The following is a 21,421-nucleotide window of genomic DNA, read 5'->3' on the forward strand; positions in this document are numbered from 1 at the left end:
AGAAGAAGAAATCTCAGTGACTTTGAAAGAGGTGTCTCAAAGTAGCATAGTGGAATTAAAGGGTGTGTGTGTGTGCGTGTGCGTGTGCGTGTGCGTGTGTGTCTCAGTCACCAGATCTCAACCCAATTGAACAGCATTTTCCACCATCATCAACCAAACCTCAAATTATGTAATTTCTCGTGGAAGAACGGTGTCGCATTCCTCCAATAGAGTTCCAGACACTTAGAATGTACAGTGCATTGCAAAAGTGTTCATCCCCCTTGGCGTTTTTCCTATTTTGTTGCATTACAACCTGTAATTTATATAGATTTTTATTTGGATTGCATGTAATGGACATACACAAAATAGTCCAAATTGGTGAAGTGAAATGAAAAAAATTACTTGTTTAAAAAAATAATAATAATGGAAAAGTGGTGCGTGCAAATGTATTTACCTTTGCTATGAAGCCCTTAAATAAGATCTGGTGCAACCAATTACCTTCAGAAGTCACATAATTTGTTAAATAATGTCCACCTGTGTGCAATCTAAGTATCACATGATCTGTCACATGATCTCAGGATATATACACCTGTTCTGAAAGGCCCCAGAGACTGCAACACCACTAAGCAAGTGGCACCATGATGAACAAGGAGCTCTTCAAACAGGTCAGGGACAAAGTTGTGGAGAAGTACAGATCAGGGTTGGGTTATAAAAAATATCCGAAACTTTGAACATCCCACGGAGCACCATTAAATCCATTATTCAAAAATGTGAAGAATATGGCATCACAACAAACCTGCCAAGAGAGGGCCACCCACCAAAACTCATAGACCAGCCAAGGAGGGCATTAATCAGAGAGGCAACAAAGAGACCAAAGATAACCCAGAAGGAGGTGCAAAGCTCCACAGCAGAGATTGGGGTATCTGTCCATAGGACCACTTTAAGACGTACACTCCACAGACCTGGCCTTTAAGGAAGAGAAATAAGAAATAAATAAGCAAACATGTTTGGTGTTTGCCAAAAGGCATGTGGGAGATTCCTCAAACATATGGGAGAAGGTACTCTGGTCAGATGAGACTAAAATTGGGCTTTTTGATCATCAAGGAAAATGCTATGTCTAGGGCAAACCCAACACCTCTCATCACCCCGAGAACATTATCCCCACAGTGAAGCATGGTGGTGGCAGCATCATGCTGTGGGGATGTTTTTCATTGACAGGGACTGGGAAACTGGTCAGATTTGAAGGAATGATGGATGGCGCTAAATACAGCAAAATTCTTGACCTGTTTCAGTCTTCCAGAGATTTGAGACTGGGACTAAGGTTCACCTTCCAGCAGGACAATGACCCTAAGCATACTGCTAAAMCAAAACTCGAGTGGTGTAAGGGGAACCATTTAAATGTCTTGGAATGGCCTTGTCAAAGCCCAGACCTCAATCCAATTGAGAATTTGTGGTATTGTAACGCTCGTCGTTGGAATGAGAAGAGGAGGACCAATGCGCAGCGTGGTATGTGTCCATGTCAATATTTAATGAATCAACTGAACACTGAAAATACAAAATAACAACGTGAAAGACAGAAACGAAAACGAAACAGTCCCGTATGATGAAAACACAGAACACAGGAAAACAAACCACCCACCAAAACACAAAGGAAAACAGGCTACCTAAATATGGCTCCCAATCAGAGACACCGACTGACACCTGCCTCTGATTGAGAACCATACTAGGCCAAACACATAGAAAAAGACAACCTAGACATACAACATAGAATGCCCACCCACATCACACCCCTGACCAAACAAAACATAGAACAATACAAAGCAATCTATGGTCAGGGCGTGACAGTACCCCCCCCCCCCCCCCCAAAGGTGCGGACTCGCTGCAAAACCTAGAACCTATAGGCGAGGGTCTGGGTGGGCATCTGTCCGCGGTGGCGGCGTCTGGTGCAGGACGTGGACCCCACTCCACCATAGTCTTAGCCGCTTAAGTGGCCGTCTTTGGGAGCGGCGACCCTCGCCGCCGACCTTGGACTGGGGACCCTAATAAAGGGCACCACTGGACTGAGGGCGCCTCTGAGCGGAGGGGCGGCTCAGGCGGCTCCTGACTGAAGGGCGGCTCAGGCGGCTCCTGACTGAAGGGCGGCTCAGGCGGCTCCTGACTGAAGGGCGGCTCAGGCGGCTCCTGACTGAAGGGCGGTCAGGCGGCTCCTGACTGAAGGGCGCTCAGGCGCTCCTGACTGAAGGCGGCTTAGGCGGCTCAGGACAGACGGGCGGCTCAGGACAGGCGGGCGGCTCAGGACAGACGGGCGGCTCAGCGCTCAGGACAGACGGGAGCACCTGTAGGGAGGAGACGGAGAGACAGCCTGGTGCGTGGGGCTGCCACAGGACCCACCAGGCTGGGGAGACCTACAGGAGGCCTGGTGCTTGAGGAGGCACCGGAAGACAGGGCTGTGGGGGCGCACTGGAGCTCTGGTGCGCAGCCTTGGGCACCACTCCCCCAGGCTGGATGACTACTCTAGCCCGGACCCTCAGAGTGGCCAGGCACATTGAATCTGGCTGTGGTAAGCACTGGAATCTAGTGCATACTACGCGAACCTCTCCCTTAGGCTCAACTCCCACATTCGCGCGGCACGAGCGGAGCGCAGGCATAGAACGCACTGCACCCTCCAGGCGCCCCGGAGACACAGCACGCAGAGCCGGCGCAGGATACCCTGGACCGAAACAGCGTATCGGGAGCCAGATATGCTGAGCAGGCACAAGAGAGAACAGGCATTATTTAATGAATCAACTGAACACTGAAAATACAAAAAAAACAACGTGAAAGACAGAAACGAAAACGAAACAGTCCCGTATGATGAAAACACAGACACAGGAAAACAACCACCACAAAACACAAAGGAAAACAGGCTTACCTAAAATATGGCTCCCAATCAGGAGACACCGGACTGACACCTGCCTCTGATTGAGAACCATACTAGGCCAAACACATAGAAAAAGACAACTAGGAACATACAACATAGAAGGCCCACCCACATCACACCCTGACCAAACAAAACATAGCAAACATACAAAGCAATCTATGGTCAGGGCGGACAGCATCCCTGCTGGATGCCCACACTCGCATGACACTTTCGGGGGCTGTCCTATAGCGCACCGGGCTATGGGCGCGTACTGGCGACACCGTGCGCTTAACCGCCATAACACGGGGCCTGACCAGTAACGTGCTTCTTACAATAAGCACGAGGAGTGGCTCAGGTCTCCAACCTGACTCTGCCCACACTCCCGTGTGCCCCCCCCCAATTTGTTTTGGGAGGCTGCCTCTCGTACCTGTCGCGCTGCCGTGCTGCCTCCTCTTATAGCTGCCTCCAGCTCTGCCTTGGGGAGACGATATTCCCCAGCCTGTGCCCAGGGTCCTTTTCCGTCCAAAATCTCCTCCCATGTCCATGAGTCCGGAGATCGCTGCTGCCCGATACCACGCTGCTTGCTGTCCTTTTTTGGTGGTGATTCTGTCACGCTTGTCATGGTTGGAAGAAGAGGAGGACCAATGCGCAGCGTAGGTAGTGTCCATATTGTTTAATACGCAAAAATGAACACTGAACAAAAACAATAAACCGACAAAACAAACACTCCTGTACGGTGAAAACAAAAACCAGAACAGAAAATACAAAGAAAACAGGCTACCTAAATATGGCTCCCAATCAGAGACAACGACTGACACTGCCTCTGATGAGAACCATACTAGGCCAAACCATAGAAAAAGAAAACCTAAAAACAGACAAACATAGAATGCCCACCCACATCACACCCTGACCAAACAAAACATAGAAACATACAAAGCAATCTATGGTCAGGGCGTGACTTGTAAAGATTGCTGTACACCAGCGGAACCCATCCAACTTGATGGAGCTGGAACAGTTTTGCATGGTAGAATGGGCAAAAATCCCAGTGGCTAGATGTGCCAAGCTTATAGAGACACACCCCAAGAGACTTGCAGCTGTAATTGCTGCAAAAAGTGGCTCTACAAAGTATTGACTTTGGGGGGGGTGACTAGTAATGCATGCTCAAGTTTTCAGTTTTTTTGTCTTATTTCTTGTTTGTCTCACAAAAAAATTGTTTTGCATCTTCAAAGTGGTAGGCATGTTGTGTAAATCAAATGATACAAACCCCCCCTCCCCKAAAAAATCTATTTTAATTCCAAGCTGTAAGGCACTAAAATAGGAAAAATGCCAAGGGGGGTGAGTAATTTCGCAAGCCACTGTATGCTTGTAAAACCTGTTCTGGAGGCCTTTTAAGCTGCCAAAGCCCTATTAATACACTTTATGTTGGTGTTTCCTTTATTTTGGCAGTTACCTGTATTCACTGCTGAAGGAAATGGGGTCGTATTGAATGAAATGCCTTTATTCTTCCTATATATTTCTCCCGCTGTGAAGGTAAAAGTAGCTAGTCGGGCGTCTTGGATTTTACCTTTCTTTTTTGGGGGTAACAGAATTAATACTGATAAGATGGAATACTAGCATTTCTTACTATGAAAATTTTTTACACTTTCCATTGTGATAAGGTATTATTTGAGGCTTGAAATAGAATACTATTACCGTCAGTCAACCAGAAAGAATGCATGAGGTTATACCGATGGAATGTTTTTTTTATTTTGAAATTGAACCTTTATTTAACTAGGCATGTATGAGGTATAGATATGCAAATGTATCATAAATGGCTGTGACACAACTTTTGTGCGTTTCCTATCCCCCATCGCTCCCAATTGTAAAGCTTTTCAAAAACTTCCTCTCGGTGCTTGGTATTTTTTGCAATACAATGTCTGTCCACAGYGGAGCAAAATGGCTGGTTCGGAGTGGAAATGGATGGCAGAGAATATATGACATATGAGATGATCTTATCAGAGTTCCCTGTTATCAGTACAATCACATGGGGGTTGGGGGAGGAATCAGATGTCATACTGCCATGAGAGAACACAGACTGTTCTCTCATGAAGACGTTTGACCATTTATTAGAGTAATTAGTGAGAGAGGAAGAGAGACAGACAGAGAGCGAGAGAGTTATATTTCTTTATCTGCATCTAAAACTGATGGAATTTCCTTGTAGATTTTCAGCACTTTTCCTCAAAGCACCACAATTTGGTATTACGTCTGCATGACTTTCACGCAATAACAATTTCAACAACAAAAAAAAAACGATAAACAAAATGTATAGCTGAGGGTATGCTTAGAAAAGGAGACAAACCCCATCCCCCARAATCCTGTGTTTTTCTGCCCCCAGCACTACCCAGGTCACCATTTGAACAACTCCAAAATCTAAAACAGGCCCACACCTCACCCTCTCTTTAGGCTCTGTTGTTTATTCCTCCTTAAGGCCACTTGACAAATCATCTGGTTACTGGGCTGATTTGTGGATCCTGAGGGTATGGAGAYAGAGGCGGATAGGGAGGGGTGGTGGTAGAGGGGGAAGGTGTGTGCTCCACCCAAACCTCCAGCCGCCCCCCTGGCAGAGGTAAGGCAGATGGGCTCTGGGTCAGAAAATGTGGAGATGATTAGTCCGCTCAACAGGCCGCTAGCTGACTAACCATTCCCCAGGTTCCAGGTTTCTGCCAAGCCTTCATGTAAATCATGTGGTTTTATGGTCTCTCAGCCATATGTCGGTTTGGTTGCTTTGTTGGCCTTCTGTTGTTCAGAGTGTTGTTTGGTTCCGTATTTCCTCACTGTTAAGGCCAAGCAAGGCCGACCCTTTGGGAAAAATATTTTTCTGGCAACCTCATGTTGGTGAGCATGTCATGATATGTTTAATTTCCCAGTGTGAAGTGTTGCTACTTAAGGGTTGGAATATTATTTTTGCAAAGGTCACTCAATAGTTATTCAAACTTTTCAAACTTTCTATTAACACTAAAACTGATGATGTTAAACCTCAATTACTCCTAATGACAAATACGGATCGTAATTGGGTCACATATTTTCTATGGAAAGCCACTGCCATTGTTTAATCAGTGTGGCCAGAAGACAAAAAGCCCACTCGGGTCATGGTAATAAATTCACCAGTGGATCTTTCTCCTTGCTCACCCTACACTAGAAAAACAGGCAGCCTCCTCTATCCATCTGTGTCCCATTAGAGCTATCAAAATACACACAGGCTTAATTTAGCCCAGCGCAGAGGCCTTGACACCCATCGGGCATGCCCAGCAGGTACCGCACAGGGGCCAGAGGTGACGACCTCCCCTTTGCCCCCTGACATGGCCTCTTCCCCACCGCTGCCCCCCACCCCACCCTGCCATTCCGTTCTTCATAACAGCAATCCTGTTGATTCAATTAAACACGAAGAACGCTGTGGCGCTCCCGCACAAAGGGGGCAAAGGTACAAGGCCAGTCAGGGAGAGAGATGGAAGGCAAAAGGCATCCATTAGAGCCAAAGACAGGCAAACAAATGCCTTGTAACCAGGGAGAGGCCAAATGGGTGGAGGTGGGAGGGGTGGAGGAGGTACAGGGGATGGACAAAGAGGTAATTATTTTGGGGGTAGCCCATTGGATCTCAGCAGCGATGACATAGGGTCAGCTGTGAAGGACTCGGTGGGGTCGACTGGCCACGAATACACGGATTACCACTGACACGACATTTCATTAGGTAAACATTGAAGGATAAGCAAGAGTAACTCTTCTATGGGTTTAGGGGATGTGGCTTTCTATTGAGGACTGTGTCAGTTCTGAGATGAGAAGAGACAGGGCAGGTGTCTGTTGTTGTGCTGAACCGCAAACAAAACACAAGCTACAATGTTGAAGCAAATGGAACGCATACAGTATACATATGTGTGATAACTTTTTATTAGGCTGAGATATTAAAAAAGGACATCTTTGGTGGTTATACACAAATAGGTATTCTTTTGATTTAAATCAAACCGTTGCTTTTGAGGTAGAGCAAGCCCACACACCTGCATTTCTGTCATGATGACCTGGTTTGAAGGTGAGAAGGCCGAACCACCCAATCTCTCRTTTTTAATCTGTCTGTCTAAAGGTTTGATCCCGAGAGCAGCCTGTACCCCCATAGCCTTCCTGACTATGGGGGGAGGACCTGTCGCAGTGAACCATGGTGGCTATGGCCTGTGGAAAATCAATATACAGTAGGTCAAAGCTCTGCAAGTTAGGCAACAAATAGTATGAGAACTTACCAAGACAGTATAGCATGTTTACAAACTGCACACATACTGAGGCCAGATAGTGTATTCCATTACACTAACAGTACTTCAAATAAAAAATGTTTAAAAAAAATCACATGCGCCGAATAAAACAAGGTTTACCATGAAATGCTTACTTACGAGCCCTTTCCCAACAATGCAGTTAAAAAGTAACAAAATTAACAAATCGATTAAAAGAAAATAGTAACACAATAAAAGAATACAATGAAATAACAATAACGAGCCTATATACAGGCTATATACAAGGAGTACCGMTACCGAGTCAGTGTACTGCGGTGCAAGGTAGTTGGGGTGATTGATTGAGGTAATAAGTACATTGTAGGTTTGGTTTGGTGATTGATTGAAGTACTATGAACATGTAGGTTGGGGATGAGAAGCAGAAAGTCCGGTTAGACGTTTAATTACTTTCAACCACTAAGAGCTTTAACGAATGTTATATCAAGTAATGTAGGTATAGTAAATGGATTTGGTTCCAAGGATTAGAGTATTGAATAGGTGAAGTAGACAATTCGTTTTGTTATCAGGCCTTGTGTTTAATGAATAGTTAAGGACATAGCCTCCCAGAGCCAGTAATGTCAAACTGCAAGTCACCCTTGCAATGCTTTGAGACGTCCCTCTACAACAGCACAGCATAAATGGGCATTTTAATGAAATACCAGTTGGACACAGCTTTCTTAGCCAGTGGCATTTTGGGCATTGTCTTCTTGAAAGAAGGAAATCATGGTGATAATGTCAGATTTGCCCAACCAATCCATTAAGTTAGCCCTGAGAAACCCAAAACTCACAAGGTCTCCCTGCATTACCTTGGCACCGGAGTCAGGTCAGGGAGGGTGTGTGTGTGACTGGGAGTTGAGAGAGTAGCACTTAAGGTTATTTGAAAGAAAGGTGCTCCTTAATCCGGGGGATTCTAACGCGACCCCACCCCAGTTCAACGTAAACAAACCCATGTGGCTCGTGACGATGAAGAGGATAACTTTATGGCGCGAGAGCTAAGACTCGGGAAAACAATGTGATTCTAAACAACTCTTTTCTGTCAATTTCTAGCAGCGGTACTATTACCTTTTCCGCTTGTGTAAAGGCAAAACAATCCCATTAGCTTGAATCGGTTTAGTAGCCTACATGTGACTGGTTGGCCCAAAATGCATCAGGTGATCAAGATTTGTTGTGGGGGGGGATCAGTGTTGGGATTGGTTAATACTGTTTTAACTGAATTTAGCAATGGAATTCCCAAATAATCTAGAGACCAATCTACCCATTTGAATAGCCTGAAGTGATGTCGGACAACACAGGCTTTGGCTGGACAGGTTTTTGTAACGGCAACACAACCCTTTGATTAGTGAACTGCCACACTAACCCCAGTCCACACAATCTTCTCCGAAGCTCAGTGGTCAGGTAGCAACCACCCTTCCCCCCTTCAAAGACCTGCCTTCCTATCCACTTGATAACCTCCTCTGCCTGTCTATTAATCAAGAGAGGGGCTTTATCTGGGGGAAGTGATTAGCCACAAGCTCTTACAATTATTTTTTTTGTAATCCTTTCACTAACGGAAAAAAATAGAAAAAAGTTCCCCACACATCCTGGTATTGTAGCCAGATTTCCTCTCTCACCCACAAAGAAACGATCATATCTTCCCTTCTGAGGAGAGTGGTAAATTAAAAGTTATTGTTACTTTCTTGGAGATATGGGCCCCATACTCACCCACCACCTATTCCCTCATTCCAACCTTCTGGGAGATTTATAGGAGAAACAATAGGGGGAAAGTTATCTGGAGAGCGCAAATGTCAAACAGTTTGAGGTAAACCTGGAGCAATGACGGAGGTTATAACCCTCTACGCTGCAAACAGGATAACACTGTTAAGCTGTTTGAAGAACATAAATCTTTCTGCATACCATAAACTACTCTGCAAAATTAGTCTCTCTGAAGTAGCTTTCAACATTTTGAACTTAAAAAAATGAAACTCATACAGATATGAGTATTTGTTAAATATTTACAGTTGATTAATTGAATAAAGATGCAACTCATCTTGTTTTATTGTCAGTATAGTGACTGGAAGAGAATATCTAAGAAATATAATTAGATACAAATACACTGAATACAGTGAGATGTGTAATAACATAGGTATGAGCAACAAAATAATCTTCTCTGCGTCTCTTTTTTGCCATGAGCAAAGAGTGGATTCATGAGAACTTGTGACAGCAACACAAATCAGTAAAGCCAGCAGCTATGGGGCAGTGGGTACAGGAAGGGGGGCTGCTTTTGTGTCAGAAGTACTGTGTTCACTCATTCACTCCCCAGCTGCAGACGGTTTTCAGGGCTCTGGTTCCCATACTTAGATTAAATCATCCAAATTCAAACGATAAATGAGTGTGTGTGTGAAGAGGTTACTGATGAAGGAGAGGGAGGAGAAAGGAAGGAGAAAAGGAGAATGATGAGGAGAGTGTTTTCCACGGGCTGGGTCTGGGGGTGGGGGGGAGACATGCAGGAGGAGGGGTGGTGGGACAACCAAAGAGTCCCCTTTTCCCCTCTTGTAACTTTATTGATTACATTGTGATGCAGGGAAGGCCTGGGAACGCCATGCAGCGCTATGCAGGGTAGCAGCTGGCTCCCTGCCCACTCTAATCCACAAGCTTACTGCTCCAGCACAATCAAGCTCTGGAGACAGAGACCCTTTTACTGGAGTTTGGGGAAGAGGATCCTTATGCTGTTAGCCAGATCGTCTCTGTCCCTTTGACTTTGTTGTGTAAATGTTTTGTTGTTGTGTAAATGTGCACAATGTTTTTTTTAGCAATTCATATACTCTTCCCTTTCTATTTGATGTTTTCCTTTCACTTCTCTCAGGACTCCCTTTCATGGTCAGAAAAGAAGAGTTCGGTATCAGTGTTACAAACACTACAGAAGTTCATTCTGAAAATATCACAACGCAATACGGACAACGGAGGGTCACTGCCAGCCTCCTAGCTTTCTGCATGTTGAATCAGTCTGACTTCTACATCACAAGACAGTGTGCCACTTCTTTCACAGAGGACATGATGAATATATTGAAGAGTTCCAACAATGATCTTTATTTGGAGGAGAAAAAAAACATACAATTAAAAGACCATTCAGCTATTAAAATACAGATGCGCATAGTACAACAATCATGGTAGTAATAATTGCATAGGTCTTTGAACCGGTTTCCTGGAGAAAAAAAATCTGAAATACATTCACTACAACCAACTCTATATGGTAGAAATATAACAGAAACAGTACACAACACAGGAAGAAAAGAAAAAAACATTTGAGGGAAGAAAACGCTCCAGCACAGATGGTTATGCTTGGGAAACCCCCCGAAATAAAACAGAGAACTGCATCAGAAGGAAAAGAAAGGAATGGAAGGACAAGAAATGAAGAGGTGGAACTGTGGAGGATGTTGACTTGAACATACATTCAGACCAGACGGGGCGTTTGAAGTTGGTCATAGTTAATTCTCTGTTTTAGAGTGACGGAGCAGACACCACCTCACTCCAGCCTCTTTTTTATGGCTTTAGAAAGGAGAAGTGAGACAGCTGGAGTTCTGGCTCAGAGCATTTATTTACTTCTCCCTGTGGCAAAGTAAAAGTTCTCCACAAAGAGAGCCTGTGAATGGCTCACCCCAGGTAGTCTTGCCCTACGTTCTCCTTTGTGTACCTTAGTTTAAAGCTAAAGCATTCTGTATTTGTTTCTTTTCATCATGGGAAAAAAGGCCTTCAACCGAAGGGATGGCGCCGGTGACTTTGTGCTTGGATATTGCGATTTAAGACGTGTAAATGTAAAGGAATGATCGACCTTTGGCTATGTTGAGGGGAGCAATACAAGGCTTGGTTTTTGAGGTACTGACATAAATCCTTTTATCCTAAGAATGCCTTTCCTTAAAAGGGCAAGGCAGGACTTTTCTAGGTAACCTGAACCAAAGCCAAACTCTAAATATTACAGTTAATTAAATAACAGGACGTGGCAGTCTAATAAAAGCTTGTTTTAGGAGAACACTAATAAACCTGACTTGACTGATATGTCAAAATCAGGAAGAGGACACGGTCTTTGAAAAGGGTATACAACCTATCATCAGAGGTAGGGAGAGGATTCCATGTTGAATGCAAATAGATTTCTAACGTAAAAAAAAGTCTGCTTGATGGCGAAATGAATGAAGCAAATATCACAAGGGAATGAATATCTGGGACACAATGCAGTCACATAGCCTACATACATCCTCAAGCCTCTTAAAAGTCCCCGGGCAAGTAAAAACTAGGAAGAGCATATATCTAACCTATCCTAATTCTGCTGCTCTGTATTTATTCTCACGATCTTCAAAACAATATGCAGTTGACCATTACAAAATGTTGTGCCAAATAGATCAATCCTGTCCAGCTGGTATTGAAGCACAATTTCATACAAAACACAGAGGTTTTGGCTGTAGGTGGCTTTCCCTTTGAAATGCTGAACACATAGCCTTTCCAGAGTCTGAGGCACTGATCGTAAACAGAACCGAATGATGCATTTCAATCCATAAAACATTTACATGGAACAGTAAGAGATGAGGTAACTTCCCGTTTCATTAAGTATTACCAAACTTGATCAAATATGTTTCGAATAGTGTTTTAAAGCGGCAATCTGCAGTTGTAACAATAACAAAGCGTCCTTCCAGCCCCGTTTCAGTAAAAAGCTGAGGGATGGGTTTGAGAAATGTAACCACTCTGATAGTCCTAGACAGAGCAATGACCATCCCAAATTATAGTTTTAACCATGTTGAGGCTATATAGTGTTTCTTTAAATGTACTTTATTTACAAACATTGGCGTAAAACAAGCTTATATTTTGGGTTCTGGTGGGGTATGACAGGTGAACTAAGCTCATGACGCATTTATAAGTTATTTTCTAAAAATAATCAAAAGGTATATATCATTAATTTATAAGTCCAAAAATGGATGTAGTAAKTGCAGATCGCCCCTTTAAAGTATTATTTTGTACAAACAACATTTTCAATCCCGGTCTTAAATGTATTTCTTTTGATGCAGGGTAAAGCAGAAAGATCATATCTCAAGATAATAACATGATTCACAAAGTTTGAAAGAGACAACTGGAGAGCTGGATATCACTGCTATAATGTTCAACTGGGCTCTCTTTTCAAAGGATAATGCACTCCAATTCCATTCACAGGCATGCTGCCGAGAAGAGTATATTGCAGAGACTACCCTCTAGTGGCAGAAAATAGTTATTTCGTCAACAACTATTTGTTGTTTCTTTAGCAAATACAGTCAACAAAGAGCCAAGGAAATGACATGGGATAAGTTTGAAAATCATTTCAGAATAAAAATGCAATTCGTATTTGATTTCCCTCAACAACAGAGATGATACCTACAACAGACTAACTGCAATACCTTCACAAGTTTCACACTGAAGACGAATTCTAGTTAATATACAAAGACATGAAACTGATGTTAGGATACAAAATAAATCTGTTAGACAATTAAATAGAGGAATCGATATCTGGTGACCACATTAAGCTTTTTTTAAGTATGTTATAAAACTCAAATAAGTGTGTAATTCTTTACAATTTATTATTGCTTTCTAAGGAAAAAAAWTTGAAAAAAATGTAATACAAAAATAATATGTAGTAAACCACCTTCAATGTAATGACATTTAAGGACCTTAAGGTTGACATTCACATTATTTTATTGTCACAGATGAACATAACATTTTAACGAAGTGGGTCCTATTCAAATCTTCTGAATCACGACCTGGAATTTACCTGTGTGGGAACACAAAAGGTGGTAATATTACTTAAAAAGACAAACATCTGACAAAGTATGGACATATTATGCACCTTGTCATTAAAGAAGCTACATGTAATATTTTTGCATTGTAATTTCAGAGAATGTCTTCAAGATACAGTATCTACAGTAATAGTGGAATTATTGGGCCCACACAAAAATTGCATTTGAATGGTGCAGCCTTCTTATCGGTCAACGAAAGACTGACCAGCTCTTGTTGTTAAATTAACTGGGCCTGAGCGGCACGCTAACCAACAACGATCCGTTAGCGCGTGGTACATACACAAATCACTCAGCCTCAGTCAATTTGACAAGAGATTTGATGGCTACAAAAATATTACATGTAGCTCCTTTAATAATGGAGAAGGAATCACGGAAGTGCTTCAGGTTCTGCACCAAGCTGATAGATAGTCTGCTCAGAACTCATCAGTGTCGGTATCCAAAAAGGGCCCATATAGAAAGAGGTGCCTCTAACGGCGGTTTCAATAGAAACCGCTGAAACGCTAGCTTAGCATGTCATGTCCGCCAAGCTAACTACGTACAAACACCTGATCGTCTGAAGTTGCCGAGCTGTGCATGTTCAGTACAGCACTCCTTTGAAATAAAGTTGTTTAAGACAAATATGGAATTGTGTKATTTTGTTACTTTCACGGCTACGTAATAAAGACACATTGAGCTCTTTAAGAAGCTGTCTCGAAGCTAGATAATGTTTTTGAAGTGAGATAAAACCTACAAACAAGGGATGAGTTTGTCACTCAGCTAGCCAAAGTCCTGCCCTGGACTGCTTAACAACCTTTACAGGAAGTGCCTGTCACTGAACACTCTCTGATTTGAAACATCTCTGTAGTATCGGTAATGTGTGGTATGATGGTATATGATAAATGATGATGATGATAAAAGAGACTCACATGAGGGCATTAGGGAGACCTCAGCTGTCACCACGCAGTCCATACCCAAGTTAGACAAAGCTCCTCTCACCAATCCACAGGAGTATGCCAGATACTGTTGCAAAACATACCAGACAGTTACGGCTGAACATTTACTTTCGAGTTAAATCACTGAAGGCCTACATTTCAATCTATTTGACTGAATATTCTAGAATAATGTTAAACCTTGGGCCAAATAGGGTGTGGCAAGCATTTTTTCCATCCAAGTACTAACATGCATACTTTAACTTATCAACTTTAACCTAACGTTAGTGCCAGGCTGGAACAAATGTGTTCCCAGCCTGGGTCCCCAGAACCAAGATTTAAGACCACTGTTTTAAAATGAGAAACAACTGGGTCTACTTTTTAAAAACGATTGGATGTCTTACTTTTGGCGCTTCCTCAAGGTACTGCTTCCCGTTGGAAAACTGTGTCAAGAGCGCAAACTTGTTGTCTTGCAAAACATAAGTACCCTGTGTAGAAACAAGACACAACATGAATATTTGGGGAGAAGGCCATAGGCAGTGTGGTACATCAGCAGCTGTATTCCTTATCTAAAGTGCTTTATTTTTGAAACATGGGCACACCTGGTGGTTTGTCCTAAGGTTGTCGATTTGCTTTCTGAAGACATTTATCCAGAAGTCTTTACAGATGAATTTCATGACATCCAAGTCATCTTTGAAGCTGGGGGAATCTTTTGTAAACCTGGAGGGTCAGGAAACACACACGGTTAGCCTACATATATTGCCATTTCAATCAGGTAAAGTGATACTAAAGTACTTAAAGGTGGAACTTAAGTCAAACTGAAATACAGGGCATATGCAACAGTGAAAACTGTTGTCCTACCTTTCTATAAGCCCCTGTCCTACTCTGAAGCCCATGCCTTCCAGAGTGGACACACAAGTTGCCCTATCCTGTGTAGAAAAACCAAATAGCTAGATGTGACAACAATAGATTAAACAAACACATCTTTTGATGATGACCAAGCTTTCAAACAATGTTGAGTGGGTATGCCAGGTGGCTGTCTAATGACGTTACGAGCTTAACCTACCTTGTCCATCTCCCCTCTCGAGGCTTGGTCTTTGTAAATATGGGACACCATCTCCATGTGGAGGAACTCAAAGAGTACGTCGTCGGCCATGTCTGAAATAAAAGAAAAATCTTAATACGAAAAGCTAGGCAACGTTCTCTACCTGACTGACAAACGTTTAAAACATGCAAGCTAAATGATCCTGGTACACTGGTGGAGAACATCTAGCTAGCTAACGTTAGCTAGTGCTTGAAACTGCGGGCAATGCTTTCTTCTGAATTAAAATATAATTTGCTATCTACGTGCAATAAATATGATCACATATTGCTAACGCGTGTAAATCCAACAAATTACCTATTTTACAGCTCTGGTTTGAGTTACTTTCCGCTAAATTGCTCACGATGTAAACAAAGGGTTACTTCCTGACTACGGAACCTGCGAAGGAGGCACAACTTTGCTTGGGCGTGCCGAAGGACAAATAGCTGGATAACTGATTACATGAGAAAATGCTAAATATTTTTCTTTAATGTTTTGTATAGAAGAAAAAACAATCAGACACTATGAATTGGTTAATAGGGTCACCAGCTAGGACAACAATGCAAATAGTTGTGTTTCTTCATGCAGCTCACACCCTTCCCAGTTTATGTGAAATTCCCTTGTTTATATTTTAAGACCATCACATAATTTCAATGCATGTCCTTTTAATTTGACAGGTTATATGAGGACAGAGACATGTTCGCAATAGGTGAGGTGATGCACATTTTCTGTCTGGGAACACATAAAACGAAACACAATTCATGTTTTATTGAATATCTTCTCATTTTAGGCTACTTTTTGTTACAGCTTCAATGTTATTTTTTATTTTATTTCACCTTTATTTAACCAGGTAGGCAAGTTGAGAACAAGTTCTCATTTACAATTGCGACCTGGCCAAGATAAAGCAAAGCAGTTCGACACATACAACAACAGTTACACATGGAGTAAAACAAACATACAGTCAATAATACAGTAGAAAATAAGTCTATGTACAATGTGAGCAAATGAGGTGAGATAAGGGAGGTAAAGGCAAAAAAAGGCCATGGTGGGGAAGTAAATACAATATAGCAAGTAAAACACTGGAATCGTAGATTTGCAGTGGAAGAATGTGCAAAGTAGAAAATAATTAAATAAATGAAAACAAAATAATTAAATAAATGCAGTAGGGGAAGAGGTAGTTGTTTGGGCTAAATTATAGATGGGCTATGTACAGGTGCAGTAATCTATGAGCTGCTCTGACAGCTGGTGCTTAAAGCTAGTGAGGGAGATAAGTGTTTCCAGTTTCAGAGATTTTTGTAGTTCGTACCAGTCATTGGCAGCAGAGAACTGGAAGGAGAGGCGGCCAAAGGAYGAATTGGCTTTGGGGGTGACCAGAGAGATATACCTGCTGGAGCGCGTGCTATGGTGACCAGCGAGCTAAGATAAGGGGGGACTTTACCTAGCAGGGTCTTGTAGATGACCTGGAGCCAGTGGGTTTGGCGACGAGTATGAAGCGAGGGCCAGCCAACGAGAGCATACAGGTCGCAGTGGTGGGTAGTATATGGGGCTTTGGTGACAAAACGGATGGCACTGTGATAGACTGCATCCAATTTATTGAGTAGGGTATTGGAGGCTATTTTGTAAATGACATCGCTGAAGTCGAGGATCGGTAGGATGGTCAGTTTTACGATGGTATGTTTGGTAGCATGAGTGAAGGATGCTTTGTTGCGAAATAGGAAGCCAATTCTAGATTCAACTTTGGATTGGAGATGTTTGATGTGAGTCTGGAAGGAGAGTTTACAGTTATGATAAAAGTATATTGGTATTCAGGGATCTGGTATTGCTTAGAGTTATTAGAGTATACTACAAAACAGTCTGGAGATCTTGGAGTATCTGATGCTTAAAAAGGGCGCTCAAATAACTGTCCCGCAAAAAAAAAAGCTTGCATTTCAAATAAATGTACATCATATTTTCCTTTTGAAGTAGGCCTACAATGTACATTGCAACATTCATTTCTAATTCCAAAATGGCTAAAGCTACTGATGAGATTTGCAATTCATAAATAAAACCAGTCCTTCCATTACAGTGAATGTTTAATTCTTCACTTTTAAAAATACAATAGTATCAATGACATTTTCAGACACCTTTCAGTACATAAATAAAACTATCACAAGTAGGCCTCTTTTTATTGTACTCATTTGGATTAGGTTTAATGTCAAGGTGCATCACATACATTACACTAAATAACTCAATATCAATGGACTTGATACAAGTTCTGATTGAAGCTGGAAGTCATGTATTAAAATGACTTTTGGAGAGAAAAGTCGCAGTGAGGTCAAAAACGTGATTTACCTGTGTTTTATATATATTTTCACACTATGAGGTTGGCATAATACTGTGATATTGTGAAAATCCTGATAATGCTTTTAATGTAAGAGCTGTTTGAAAAGACAAGAAATTGGTCATGTTGACAGCGTTCCCCAACAACTCCCCGTTTTCGACTAGTCGTTCAGTACAACATCATTTTCATTCAATTGAATGTTCCAGAACGTAAAAATGTACTGAACTGAACGCAGCACAAATTCCAAACCTCTCTGCCAATAACAGCTAATTATCAGTTTTCCCCTCCCCACTCAGACCACTCCAAAACAGTCCTAGCAAAATTCTTGCTTAAGACAGGTAACAAATTACAAGCAAAACATGCCAAATTGCAGTACTGCCAAGATGTAGTAATACAATTCCAAGACACAAATTAAGTGATGGATGATGTTGGATGACTCTCTTGTGAGATTGCAAATGTAGACTTCATTACCATATTGCACTTCCACACTACCTCTCATCTTCAGCGAAGCTAAAGCAAAGTAAAACACATTCACCGGCCTAAATTAAAGCAGCCATGTGTATCCACGACTATGTAAACAGCTGTGCAAATTGAGTTCTACAAAGTCCCTGTTTAAAACAAGTCTTCAAATGTAGAAATTAAGTTTCTAAATATCCAATATGTTTAGGAAAAAGGAACATTTAGAAAAGAGGAGAAATTTGGATAAAGCCTTTGCTTGACCAGCTTCCACATAAATGTGTATGAGTTAAGAAAACATACATTTAAACATAATTTGGGGAATCTAGCACGTTTCAGTGGATGATTGCTGGCGAATTGGAATCTCTCTTCTTGACTAGAATAAATAAACATTTGCGCTAAGGTTTGTCAAAATTCTCTAGATTGTAGACTTTAAAATATATCTGACTAAAACATCAGATTATTCACTTCTGTACATTAAAACATTTGGACATGACAAAATTAAACTGAAGAGAGAAGTTGGAATAAAAAACAAAGTAACACTTTTTTCTTCTTCTTTTTTTTAACAATACTTTCTCAAAATGACAAGTTCCTCAAATGTAAGCACCCATATTCTTTTATTCAACACTTAGAAAAAAAAGGTTATATCTAGAACCTGAAACAATTCTTCGGCTGTCCCCATAGGATAACCCTTTGAAGAACCTTTTTTGGTTTCAGGTAAAACCATTTTTAAGTTCCATGTAGAACCCTTTTCACAGAGAGTTCTACATGGAACACACTTGTTTTACCTGCAACCAAAAAGGATTCTACCTGGATCCTAAAAGGGTTCTCCTATGGGGACAACTGAAGAACCCTTTTGGAACCCTTTTTTCTAAGAGTGTATGCTCTCCTCTGTCAGAATGAAGCTTCAAGAGCACTCAGTTGTGCTGGCACTTGTTTGAGAGTCCGTTAAGCAAAATACCCTTCTGTGGGGAAGTGGGAAGCTGCTCTGAGGGGGATGGTCCTTGAGGTTCAGGACACCCATGGTCTGAGGGCTGAGGGTTGGATGTGTCACTAGTTGAGTTCTCATCCCTGGAGGGTGATTCTTTGTGGACCTCCAACAGAGAGACTGTCCAGGAGGGAGATGTAGGCTGTGAGGGGTAGGCCTTGCATGAGCACAGCTGGTGTCCTTGGGTTTGGACCTGTTCCACTCCTCTCAAGATGCGCACCAGGGAGTTGTGGACCTGCTGGCTGATAGGAGTGTTACTGTCATCGGGTTCGGTCTTGACCTGGCGGCCTGTGGAGAAGTTGGATAACTGCTCCAGGACCTCTATCTGTCGGTCCATCATACCCAGCATGCTGCAGTGGAAGGCCCTTTGCTCAGCGAGCTGTTCCCCTAGCTGATGGTTCAGGATGGTGAGCTGCTGGAGGATCAGGGTGCTGGTGTCCTCACAAGTGCCTGTGGAGAAATGAACAGCAGGACAACTTGTATTTGTTTTAGGTTATCACTGTAATATCTATTATCCAAAGCTTTAAACAATTGATAAATACAAAGTAAACTTCCAACAGATGAATTACATGATATTAGTTCAAAAGAACACATGAATTACATAGAATATAGATGGTCATGTAGCCACTCAGTTATAAAAGCACTCACCAGTTTGTTCTTCTGGACTGCAGCCAGTGGGATCCCGAGCTCCCTCACCATCATGTAAAGAGGGTACTGAATGTGGCTCACTCTTCACTGGGTAAAGATACTCTCCAGACAGACCCAAAGTCATTATCTCGTCTGACTTCAAGGCCCAGCCCGGAGTGCTGACGTTGGCCTCTATTGGGATGGCATTGGTCTCGTCTGCTTCTCCCTCTAAAGCTGGAGCCAGGCTGTCCTGCCAAGGGGCCACAGATTCGGGCTGAGCAACATCACCTGAGAAGAGGAGAGAGCAGAGCAGGCCAATGCAAAGCATACACTTCTTTACAATTATTTCATGTGAAATAATAAATGTATAATAATCCTAAAGCCAGAAAGTAGTACCATCAGTATGATCCTCCAGGTCTGAAGGGGTCAACACCACCATATTGTGTCCATCTGCAATGCCTTGCACTGGGGCCCCCACCCGGGCCCTCCTGGCCAGCATGCGGTCCAGCATACGAAAGTAACGGAACGACTCGATGGTGGACAGGCGTGCAGCGGCGCTACGGTATCCTGCCATCTTGATCTTGCGGTACTTGTGCTTGAGGCTCTTCCAGCGGTTGCGTATCTGGTTGACAGTGAAGTGGATGTCCCGCTTGGCCAGGCTGTAGCGCAGGCGGCGGAAGTGTGAGTCATTGCGCTGGCGCTTCTTATCCAGCTCATGCACCAGGTCAAGCTGCTCGATGAGGGCCAGCATGGCGAAGGTGTCCGACTCTGTCCACCACTTGTTGGGCCTCCTCTCACTCAGGTCCATGGTCTCTCCCTACCCTCACTGGGTGTACCTGCTCTGGTAGCAGCCCCCTGGGCTCCACCTGGTTGGAAGTAAACAAGAACACATGGAAAAAGGTTGAAGTACTACACGATAATAGGCTATCTACGTTAGAGGTAGACTGAGGGATAGCCGAATGATTATAATAAAAATGGCCTGAAATAAAATGTTAGACTTTCTACTGAAATAAAATGCTGTAGCAATACGCATCAAAGAGCAGCATTCAAGTTGCATTATAATAAGCTAGTATTCAAGACAGGAACGAACACTGGTGTTTTTTTTTATTTTATTTTTTTTAAATCAAAGGTATATGAAACCTCATTATGGGAGACTATATGAGTCACGACAGCATCCAAAATAGATACTGGATATAAATGAKAGAAATACATTGTGACGTAAACCAATCCAGAGATGTTCATTACAACATTCACACAATAGTACAGTGACAGTTTCTTTTCCAGTCCCTTTGAAGTTCACCCAACAGCAAATCACGACTTTCCCACGTAAATTCCACTCAGATGAGACATGATGAGCTGAGTAACGTTAGTTTGTGTGTGATGTGAATTTATGCAGACATACAAGAACATAACGCTGTCTTCTACAGCGACAAAAATACATATGCAATAGCCTTTCCCTTTTGGTACAGGGAAGTACTTAAAATAAAACTGATCCTGGAAATTACAGACAACTAACGTTACATCACACACCATACAGTCAGAGACTCATAACTAGTCATCAACAGTCTGACCACTGACAACCTAACTTAACTAGCTAGCACTGGTTGCTGAAAGTGACCGTAGCTGTGTTGCAGTGGCCGTGACGGCGAATGCTGACGATGAAGAATGTAATTTCTTACAGAACACTGCGGCGATGTCTTAGTGCATCGTCAACATTTTTTTCATGCACAAACTATTGTTCTAATTTCATAACCATTAAATAGCGCTTACTGTGACTGCTACAGATTGCACTTCATACCTTCATCACAAAATATTTGACGCTGCGTCGAGGAAGCGTGCTTGCGTCGCACGATCATATGGGGTTTGTTGACATTAATAGGCTTGTTCGACATTGCAGCCGACAGTGGAGGAGACTGCCGACTGATTGATCTACAAATCACCGTCCGTCATGAATAACGACTCGTTGTTATTTGTAGATCAATCAGTCATTCACCATATACCCAWGATACATTACGGTTTMGATGTTCTCGAACACGGCCAATGACTGCATATGGTTGACGTTCCAAATGTCACATGTCG

General features: G+C 42.5%; 2 protein-coding genes across 3 annotated transcripts; both read right to left on the reverse strand.

Annotated features, from left to right (window-relative positions):
* Window positions 1–12,270: 12,270 nt before the first annotated feature.
* trappc6bl (trafficking protein particle complex subunit 6B, like) lies at window positions 12,271–15,361 on the reverse strand. Its single transcript, XM_023966733.2, has 7 exons — window positions 15,270–15,361; window positions 14,937–15,028; window positions 14,732–14,799; window positions 14,473–14,590; window positions 14,275–14,358; window positions 13,868–13,961; window positions 12,271–12,937 (listed from the first exon to the last, which is right to left on the reverse strand). The coding sequence occupies exons 2-7, from the start codon at window positions 15,024–15,026 to the stop codon at window positions 12,906–12,908; spliced, it is 486 nt and encodes a 161-aa protein (XP_023822501.1). The 5' UTR covers window positions 15,027–15,028; window positions 15,270–15,361; the 3' UTR covers window positions 12,271–12,905.
* A 1,644-nt stretch (window positions 15,362–17,005) lies between these two features.
* On the reverse strand, window positions 17,006–21,388 carry si:ch211-116o3.5 (myb/SANT-like DNA-binding domain-containing protein). Of its 2 annotated transcripts, none has more exons than XM_024014073.2 (4): window positions 21,141–21,388; window positions 19,739–20,208; window positions 19,364–19,630; window positions 17,006–19,165 (listed from the first exon to the last, which is right to left on the reverse strand). In XM_024014073.2, exons 2-4 carry the CDS (start codon window positions 20,148–20,150, stop codon window positions 18,645–18,647), a joined length of 1,200 nt encoding a protein of 399 aa, XP_023869841.1. In that variant the 5' UTR covers window positions 20,151–20,208; window positions 21,141–21,388; the 3' UTR covers window positions 17,006–18,644. The 2 variants fall into 2 exon arrangements, with proteins under 2 accessions (XP_023869841.1, XP_023869842.1); XM_024014074.2 differs by having other exon boundaries at window positions 21,113–21,388.
* Between the last annotated feature and the right edge of the window lie 33 nt (window positions 21,389–21,421).

The sequence above is a fragment of the Salvelinus sp. IW2-2015 genome, linkage group LG22 (assembly GCF_002910315.2).
Source record: "Salvelinus sp. IW2-2015 linkage group LG22, ASM291031v2, whole genome shotgun sequence".
Lineage (NCBI taxonomy): Eukaryota > Metazoa > Chordata > Actinopteri > Salmoniformes > Salmonidae > Salvelinus > Salvelinus sp. IW2-2015.

Bases quoted from the DNA above. Each gene is read 5' to 3' on its own strand.
- si:ch211-116o3.5 (XM_024014073.2), bottom strand. From the start codon at position 20,150: ATGGACCTGAGTGAGAGGAGGCCCAACAAGTGGTGGACAGAGTCGGAC. The intron at 19,631-19,738 runs GTACTACTTTCT...TCCTCTTCTCAG, and splicing joins CCTGGAGGATCATACTGATG to GTGATGTTGCTCAGCCCGAA. The intron at 19,166-19,363 runs GTGAGTGCTTTT...ATTTCTCCACAG, and splicing joins CAGTCCAGAAGAACAAACTG to GCACTTGTGAGGACACCAGC.
- trappc6bl (XM_023966733.2), bottom strand. From the start codon at position 15,026: ATGGCCGACGACGTACTCTTTGAGTTCCTCCACATGGAGATGGTGTCC. The intron at 14,359-14,472 runs GTGTGCCCATGT...GTTTCTACACAG, and splicing joins ACCTTAGGACAAACCACCAG to GGTACTTATGTTTTGCAAGA. The intron at 12,938-13,867 runs GTGAGTCTCTTT...GTTCCCACACAG, and splicing joins GGTCTCCCTAATGCCCTCAT to GTAAATTCCAGGTCGTGATT.